This window comes from Podarcis pityusensis (genome assembly GCF_964106645.2).
Source record: "Podarcis pityusensis genome assembly, chromosome: 10".
Classification (NCBI taxonomy): Eukaryota; Metazoa; Chordata; class Lepidosauria; order Squamata; family Lacertidae; genus Podarcis; species Podarcis pityusensis.
In genome coordinates, this window is record NC_138035.1 from 69,781,213 (window position 1) to 69,790,616 (window position 9,404).

At 41.8% G+C, this 9,404-nt stretch overlaps 1 protein-coding gene across 1 annotated transcript; it reads right to left on the reverse strand.

Moving 5' to 3' along the window:
• Nucleotides 1-462: 462 nt before the first annotated feature.
• On the reverse strand, nucleotides 463-9,303 carry PSMC2 (proteasome 26S subunit, ATPase 2). The gene is made up of 12 exons (XM_081023755.1): nucleotides 9,140-9,303; nucleotides 7,943-7,980; nucleotides 7,295-7,376; nucleotides 6,643-6,742; nucleotides 5,969-6,100; nucleotides 4,514-4,586; nucleotides 4,270-4,365; nucleotides 3,365-3,529; nucleotides 2,818-2,905; nucleotides 2,029-2,231; nucleotides 841-937; nucleotides 463-747 (listed from the first exon to the last, which is right to left on the reverse strand). The coding sequence occupies exons 1-12, from the start codon at nucleotides 9,207-9,209 to the stop codon at nucleotides 590-592; spliced, it is 1,302 nt and encodes a 433-aa protein (XP_080879881.1). The 5' UTR covers nucleotides 9,210-9,303; the 3' UTR covers nucleotides 463-589.
• Between the last annotated feature and the right edge of the window lie 101 nt (nucleotides 9,304-9,404).

A 9,404-nucleotide genomic window follows, 5' to 3' on the forward strand; every position in this document is an offset into this window, starting at 1 on the left:
TAGGTTAAAGGTTTTGTGACCTGAGATCGTAATAGACATTAATGGCAATTATTCTTTTTTAAAAAGGGGGGCCAGTGATCTAGTCTGAGTAAGCATATTGTTATGGTAATTCAAGTGTATAATGAAAAACCTTTTTACAGATTTCCTCCTAAATGACACCAAAATCTGATACAAAAAGGCACTGTGGGGCACTGTAAAAAACGGGGGTTTCACTGCAAAATGACTCCCTTGAAACTGGTGCCAAAGTTTTGGAATCTCAAATGTTGGGGTTTGTTATTAATGAAGGTAACATGTACTCCACTTTCAATGAGGTAGTTACTGATTTCACAGTGCTGTACAGGGTATGTCCCACTCAAAAGCTTGCAGAAAGGAAGAGGTGCTCCCAAACAGAGTTCATTAGATCTAGGAAGGGTAATATGCAGTTAAACATTTTTACTGAATATCATAAGGAACTACACCATGTAACTTGGAATATTCCATTTATTTCTACTAGTCCAACTATGTTACACCACACACACAAACTAGAACTTTTGATATTACTCTGCGTAGTATTAGCCATATGAAGGAGATCTCTCAGTGCTATCTAGAATCAGTTGTAAGTCATATAACGAGGTGTAGCACTGAATTTGGCATATGACTTGATTACTTTGTTCACAGCTTCCAAGAAGTCCTTTTCAGTGGCAATCTTTCTCCTTGCTCGGATGGCGAACATACCTGCCTCTGTACACACACTTCGAATTTCAGCACCTTGCAAGGAAGAACAGTGGATGTAAAAACAATCTGAAACAACTATCACCACCAAACAGAGAGAGAGAACAAGAACTATGATGTTTGACTTACCAGTGCTGTTAGGGCACAGTCGAGCTAGCAACTCAAATCTTATGTCTCTTTCAACACTCATTGAACGGGCATGAATCTTGAAGATGTGAGTTCGTCCCTAAAAAAACAACCACAGCCAGACTAAGCATAAGGGCTTCATCCCCTTGTTGCCATCTACACATCAGTGTTGGGAAGGCCAAAGACAGAGTCAGCAGGGCAACAGATGTGACTCGTAATTTGGTAGAGTGTTACATTCAAGCCACACCACCCTCCACCCATTCAAGCAAGGGACATTGTTCCTGTTCAGAAACACATTCTGGTCAAGCAAAAAGCACTTGAGGGTACAGAGCAGGACCAGTGGCCTGGGGAAAACATGAGAGGGCCAAAAAGAGAGGCCTGGAGGGCTGCTTGATACTCGCCATCACTGATGTCTAGTGATGCACCTGGGAGTAAAGCAGTTGTTCAGCCAATATGATTTGTCCTTTGAAGGGACAACAATGGGGGAATGCATCCTTAGGCAACTGTTGAGGCTCCAGCACTTTGGAAAGGTCCAGAGCTGCTGTTCTGCAACCACCTCCTTGCCCACCAGCCTCCACTAATCCCTTATCTGCCCCTTCTCCAGAGGAAGAGGGCAGGTGAGTGAGTAGAAGGCAACAGCTGCTCAACAGATCATGGGTTCAAGCCCCAGAGCCAAATATTGGGAGAAAGATTTCTGCAATGCAGGAAATTGGACTACATGATCTTTGTGGACCTTTCAAACTCTACAATTCTATGAAATAAAAACCTGCACTTTCCCTTAAGGCGTCATACTTTCCTATTGCCTCTGCTGTAGTCCATGTCACCCCCTCAGAACAACAGGAAGTACAGACAGAATCCTGTGGCATCTTCAAAACGAGCACAGCACAATACGACCTTTTGTGGGCTGGACTACAATATTATTTTCCTTTTTGTTAACTGCTACAACACAGAGTTACTCTTTTGGAATTTGTCACTAGACAGAAGCACCAGGTCAAATACATAATTTGAAATAGAATCAGGCAAGAACCAAGACAGACAGGAAAGGTCTAAAATTGCCCACCAGAATCCTTTTGATGACTATTTGATCAAATCCATTTTCTGAGAGCTAATAGAAAAAATTCTCACCTTCAGTCCTTCAAGTTCTAATAAATGTGTTCTTATTGACTTTGCTTAGTATCAAAATAGTCTAACCTCCAGATCTGGCAGGCTGAATTCTATTTTTCTATCCAGTCTTCCAGGCCTCATCAGTGCTGGATCCAAAGTATCAGGTCTGTTGGTTGCCATCAGTACTTTAATGTTGCCTCTTGGATCAAAACCATCAAGCTGGTTTATCAATTCTAGCATAGTGCGCTGGACTTCATTGTCCCCTCCAGCCCCATCATCAAAGCGAGCCCCTAGAAAGAGACAGCAGGAGAAACACAAAAGGCACCCTTGTTAACTGTGCCCCCAAAACAAGAAAATGTAATTCAAGGGTACTCCCTTACCATGTTATCTATGGCTATTGAAGTAAATCAAAATATCACATTCTTTTTTTTAAAAAAAAGATATTACTAGCAAGATATACTTTTGTGAAATACTTTTCCTTGTTCTTTGCTGGTGCTACAGAGACCAGCATGAAGTAGCACAGCACAGAGGCCAAATACCAAGTTGCTTCTGCCATTCTATTACCTAATCGTCTTCCAAACAGACTAACCTGACATAGAGAAAGGGGACCTGGTTTGAACGATAAATTCACCTATGCTTTAATGTGAGCAGTGTGGTAGACCACACTTACTAACTTCCCTGTTCCTGCTGTTGCTGCACCAGATAGAAAAACAAGTCAGGGTGTGGCTTGTTGTTATGTAAAAACTGGAGCTAGTGGTTTGTTTCTCTCCAAACGCACTATGAGTGCTAAGCCAAGAATAAATAAAGAATAAAGAGTTGTAGTCCAGTTTCTGAAGGGCACCAGCTTGGTGAAGGCTGATGTAAGGTGATACCAACCTCCAATAGCATCAATTTCATCAAAGAAGATAAGGCAAGCTTTTTTTGTTCTGGCCATTTCAAAGAGTTCCCGAACCATTCGAGCACCCTATAAAAAGACAGACAGATGGTTTACTTTCATATAAAGCCAACTGTCACTTGAGTTAAGAGTATTTAAAGTAAATATTAAAACTTCCAAATGAATCTACAGAACCAAGAGGTAAAACTGATCATTATGGGACATCATTTTAGTTGCAGTTCCTTCCAGGACATAACTGGTGCCTGGCTGTCCCAACTCATGCGAATAGCCTACTGTACATCATACAGTATCTCACATACCCTACATAAAAAGACAGGCTTCAGATTCTATATGACCCAAACTGCCAGAGGAGTGAACAAATATATAAAGAGGTCCAGGTTTCTAATCATACTGTATAATATTAAGGCAAAGACTCTCATCCTCCTCTGCAGGAAAACTTAGATTATTTAAAGTATAGTTTGAGCAGACTTTCTGGTGACTTGACCTCCCCCAGTACAGATGCACAGACATGCGCCCTCTTTTCATTACCTCTCCTACGTATTTCTGCACCAGCTCAGATCCAATCACTCGGATGAAGCAGGCATCGGTCCTATTAGCAACAGCACGAGCACAGAGAGTTTTTCCTGTCCCCGGTGGGCCAAAGAGAAGCACTCCTTTAGGGGGCTCGATCCCCAGATTGACAAATCGTTCTGGCTGTAGTGGTTGGGAGACAGTAAGTTTAAAAGTTGCACAGACAGGATGAAACGCAGTATTTTTGGGTCCTAGACTGGACCCAATGGCAGCCAAAGCCCTGCAGGAACCCAAGCTTGCCACAGCAGTACAATTTCAGTACTATCAATGAACTGTCAAGAAATCTTCCATTTTAAAAGTAGTGCACAAGTCAAGAAGGGACCCAGTGGCAAGAAAGCTGTGCAGTGCAGTGTAACAAGAGAGTCGGTGCAAAACCAATAGGAAGGCACTGAAGCTTCAATAATGCAAGCAGATAAAGACATTTCCCTTTGCCATTCCCTTTCTTCAAGCCTTCAATGGTACATGTTCCCTGCAATTTCACAAAGACAGCACTGCCCTATTCAAGCAGTCAGCTGGATCACAGGAGAATACTAACAGGGTAGCATCTCTCTGAATCCCTAATACTATTGTGACAGACAACAAAAGGGCATGGTTTTTGTGCCCCGCTTGTGGCAGCCTAGAAGAGGAATTTCCAAAACAGTGGACTAGATGAAGTTTTGTCAGATCTAACGAAGCAATTCATACTTTCCTCGAAAGGTGAACAAAAGGAACATCCTAAATCTTGACAACTGAAATGTAAATTGATTTAAAAGCCTTTTGACTACTGAATAATTTAGGTTCTTGCGTTATATGCAATTAGCCCTTGAAAGCTGTAAGAGGAATAAAATCAGCAGATCACACACACCTTCTATTACAATACTTACATGAAGCAAGGGTGTTTCCACCACCTCTCGTAGCTTCTCAATCTGTTCTTTACAACCTCCAACATCACTGTAGGTGACATCAGGCTTTTCCTCTACCTTTGTAACAAAACAGATGTGCATACATCTTTGTTATTTGCAATAACGTGTTTTTTTAACAGATCTTATGAAATAAGAAGAGCAGGTTACAATGAAGTCAGATTACAAAGGTAAACAATCAAAGGCCAATAGCAATAAGAGTTCTTACCTGCATCATAGTAACAGTTGGATCAATCTTTGGAGGCAGAGGGATATGAATCTGATACTTGTTTCTGTCAACACTGCAGAAAAAGAATACAAATGCACATTACCTCCACAGGGGCAAACTATCTCTTCATAAGGGGGTCTGGCAAAAGCATCCTTCAACCACGGCAGAGTGAATAGACTGCAGCCACGGAGATGTAAAGGCTTTTCTCCATTTGATACTGGTGAGGCTGGTTACATAGTGAGGGTGAGGGATCGGAATGGGTAGTTTGGAACACATTTGGGCAGACAGGTATGCCATGTGGCACCACAGCAACATATTGAAGGAATCCAGGTGGAGGGACAACTTGTTCAATCCTTGTCACTCTCCCACCCTCTCTCCAGAGAACTCTGTGCCTTGTATTTTATCACAGCTCAGATGTGAGTATTTTATTTACATTCTGCAGGCAAGGCATTTTACAACCAAATAGTACTCTAGAAGAAAACAGGACCAAACTCCACTTTCGTATCATGTTCAGCTTATAATCAAGTTTTCCCAGTGGTTGCTGTGTTCAATGCTGACCTTGTTTGGTACCTTGTATTTTAAGCCTGGATCAAATATCACACTCTGCAGATGGTCTGAAAATTAAAACTTGTCCACTTTTAGCTGGATTAAGCCTCAAGTGCCATTTAGTCCATGCCCTTGAAAAGAATCTGCTATTATCAGTTGGTCCCTAACTGGCATTTTGACATTTAACGCTTTACATGATAGAGACCCTGTTTATCTGATGCCTGCTCTATCCCATGCAATAAGAGCTTCTGATGAGACGTTCTTTCAAGAAGCCCCATTGTCTGAAGGCAGGATCCAGAGCCTTCTCCACAGTAGTATCCCAGTTGTGAAATTTCCTGCCTAGGGATAAGGCACTCCCCATGTTCTCTATTCTTGTTCTCTTTTCGAAGGCAGGCAAAGATTATTTTCTTTCAGAAAATGTTTGTTGACTTGTACTCTCGTTTTCATCTGGGAATTATTAAAATCCTTACGTATGATGTTGATATTGTTTTGTGTTCCATTTTACAAGCTTGTTGTATTTTACTCTACAATTTTTTTCTATTATAAACCTCTCAGGGAACTTTGCTATGCAGCAATATAAGAAAATATTATTTCAGTTTCCAGTCCCAAATCCAACGTGCTGGCTCACTGGATGTTAGACTGGCCCCTTGCATGTATTTTAGGCAGGCAATCAAAGATGTTTATACCGCTTGAAAACTATTTCACTTGTTCTACCATGGCTTGTTCGAATGCATTCCATCTTTTAATTGCATTGTGCTATTGTAAACCACCTTGGGAGCCCTGTTTAGGGCAGGAAGGCAACATATATATATTTTCCTATAAATATAAATGTGCATTCAATCCTCTAGACTCGATGACTAAGTCAAGTAACTCAAACTAAGAACAGTAAAAGTATTGGTATCAACTCACCCAACTCTCATCCCTTCTTCAATGTCGGTGGGTGCCACCTGATCACTAAGATCAACCACAAATTTGGCAAACTGCTTCACATTGATAATGTACTTAGGATCCTCAGAATCTGCATTGATTATCTTGGTGCATCTAATCAGAAGAGAAGAGTAATTAAACAAGCAATCTGTGAGCAAATGAGGGTTTAATGTGCCTGACAGCAAAGTGTCATTCGAAGTCCAGGTTTCTTGAAGAACTTACAGGAAGGCTAAATTTCTGCTGCCCTTGCCTAGCTAACCATAACTAAAAATTCTTCCTTCTACCATATTTCTTTTTCTCCCTAAAACTTAAATAATCATGAACAGCATAAGAAGTGGCACTTTAAATATCCAACTAAAGACTGCTTTCAGTGTAACCTACCCCACCCCCAGGGATTTCAAACACCTGGGCCTTAAGATATGATGTCAGAATGAAACATTAAATTAAAGCTCCTAGGAAACAGATAGATGCAAATAGCAAAGTTTTAATATTTATGTTGTAGCATAACTCCATATGTTATACTGGAAAGGACCCTATGTTACTTGTTTGCAACAGGGATTGCACATTACATGTGGAGGATAGAAGCAACGGCTATATCGCTATGCATTTTTATAACTATTTGCTGCTATGGCTGACCAGATAAAGTATCTGCATACCTTGCCACTTGCAGTGGCTGCTCACTCTGAAGTGTTTGCTTATCTGCAGCGAGATCCCAGAGAGCAGGGGGAGCCAAGCCAGTGTCTGATTCCTTAATACCTAAAAAACAAAAGCAGAAAAACCACTTGCTTTGCCACTCAGATCAATGCTGTGCTATAGCTTGCTTCAAGCACTAGTTTGCTTCAATTAGTTTCAGCAGCAAATGCAACATAAACATGACAAAAAGGAAAAACCACTCTGCCACTTGCATCAATGCTATGTAATACTCAGCAGGTTTGCAAACCTTCCTGGGGGAGCATTTTAGGAGATTTAAACTGGGGGCTTTTAGCTCCCAGTCTTAACAATTACACCACACTAGATATTCAATTGTACATTGGTTATCCTTTTCCATGTCAGCTTCAAAATCCCAACTGTCAAAATTAAGCCGCTCTCTGTATCTGACAGCATCTCCTCTCTCATGTTTCCCCTTTTTCTCTGCCCATGAAGGTTTCTTTGTTTTCAGTTCCTTTGTTTTGTTCAACAACCCTTCCTATTTGGAGTTTTTCTTGGGAGTGAGCAGTAGTGAACGACAGGCCCATATGCTCCATAGCTGAAAGGGCAAAACTAAAACGAAAAAGATATATGCTTTCAATGAACCCTAAAATGACATACCTGTGAGCTCATTGATTTTCTTAAGCAGCTGCTGAATGTCATCTTCAACTTGCTTGATCTGCCTCGAGTATGTACTCTGGCCCTGGATTAGAAAAAGTAAGGCAAACTAGTAGATATATGAATGGGACGTGAACAGATACTTCCCAAATGCAGACCTATGAACAGATAAACCTTATTAATCAGGCCACTAGCTTGGTAGTAGGCACTGCAGTTCTGCAAAGTTTCAAGCAGATGTTGAATTTTGTCAGATCTTGTTAATCGTGAGATATGAACCCTTACACAGCTCTTTGCAAATAAGACACATATTTACTTAAGTCCAATTAGCTCAGCAATCTGCAATTTTCATCTTTTCACCAAACCACACATGAAACTATAATAAGCTTTTGGTTTGCTTATTCCAAATTGGATTTTGTTTTGAGGTGCTGTTACTTTAGATGAAAGTGAAATCTTCCAGCTGAAGCAGCAAAACTCACAAATTTATGCATGTTTACTTAGAACTAAACCCTGCTATTTTCAGTGAGGCTTACTCAAAGTATGTCTTTTAGGACTGTTCACTCCTCCCAGTTGGTTAATGTGGATGTTTCCCAAACATTCCAATATAACTAGTTTTTTTTTAATTTTGAAGCTGTAACTGCAACAAATACTTACATAGGTTTTCAACAAAGCAATATCACCTTCATCCAAAGCTGAAAGACATATAACACAGATCATATTAAAAAGTGAAACAATTGCATTTTGTACGACTTCCCACCAACAGTCTGAAGACACAGAATCTGGACATAAGTTTTCTGTTTTATTATTTGCAAAAATGTATGTACTGCCAACATTAAGCTATATATGGTGGCAAGCAGCAGATAAGTAAAAATACAAAAATGCAATTCTACCCATAAAATAAACACATCACAAACCGGTACATCAAATTAATACATCAACACAGTTGCATCACATCAGGCAAAGCCTGAGTGAATAGGTGAATGTTAAGCAGGTGCCTAAAAGCCAATACCATGTAGACATCTACCTGATGCCCACAGAAGCACATCTCAAAGGGAAGGAGTTGTCACACTAAAGGCTCTGATCTTAGTGAACATAACCAACTTTGGGACCAAATGGCCCCATAGAGTGCCTCTCCCAAGGACTGAAGTGACTGGGAAGGGTGTATAATGTATAGCTTTCCCAAAGATAACCTGGTCCCAAGTTGTTCAGGGCTTCATATGTCAATAGCAAGACCTTAAATTTGGCTGGGCAGCGTAACAGCAGCCAGTGCCACAATTCAGCCACATCAGTAATATGGGGCTAACAAGAGCAACAGAACCTACAGGGTTAGAAGATGGAGCAAGCTTGTTTTCTCCTGCTCCAGAGGACCCAAACCTATTTATTCAAGTTACAAGAAAGGAGATTCAGACTCAACATTAGGAAGAACTTTCTGACAGTAAGAGCTGTTTGACAGTGGACCTCCCTCGGGAGGTTGTGAACTTTCCTTCACTGGGGGTTTTTAAGCAGAGGGTGGATGGCCCTCTGTCCTGGATGCTTTAGCTGAAATTCCTGCATTGCAGGGGGTTGGACTGGATGACCCTCAGGTTCCCTTCTAACTCCAAGATTCTATAATTCTACGTTTAACGTGGGGGGGGGGCAAGATTTTAAATTAAATTGAATTCATACACCGCCCTTCATCTGCAGATCCAAAACATCTGTAGGGTACCAGAGTTTGGGGGGGGGGGAGAGAAGGGGGGGGCGCAAATGAGCAGAGGGGCATCCGAGAGGCACGCATGCGCACTGGAACCCCAACGGGCGCCCAGGGAATGGGCGTCAGGGGGCTTTTCTTTTCCGCAGCAGCCCCCGGCTCACCGCGGATGGGTTTGTCCTCCTTCTCCTCCTCTTTGGTTTTGCGCTGGTCGGTTCCCAGGTAATCCGGCATCGTGTCTTCCCCTCAGAGCTTCCGACGGCGGAGACTCCTTCTACCGGCGGCTGCTACTGCGCATGCGCGTTACGCAGCATCTCCGAGCTTCTTCCTTCCGGGACTGAACAGGAAATACGTCACGAGCATTTCCTGCTGTCGCCGGAAAAGACCCCTCTCCACAGGGGGGGGGAAAGGAATAGGTCCATAGAGATG

Excerpts from the sequence above, each read along its gene's own strand:
- PSMC2 (XM_081023755.1), bottom strand. The coding sequence starts at position 9,209 with ATGCCGGATTACCTGGGAACCGACCAGCGCAAAACCAAAGAGGAGGAG. Across the intron at positions 6,743-7,294 it reads GAAAATCAATGAGCTCACAG|GTATTAAGGAATCAGACACT; the intron begins GTATGTCATTTT and ends TTTGTTTTTTAG. Across the intron at positions 748-840 it reads ACTGTGCCCTAACAGCACTG|GTGCTGAAATTCGAAGTGTG; the intron begins GTAAGTCAAACA and ends CTTCCTTGCAAG.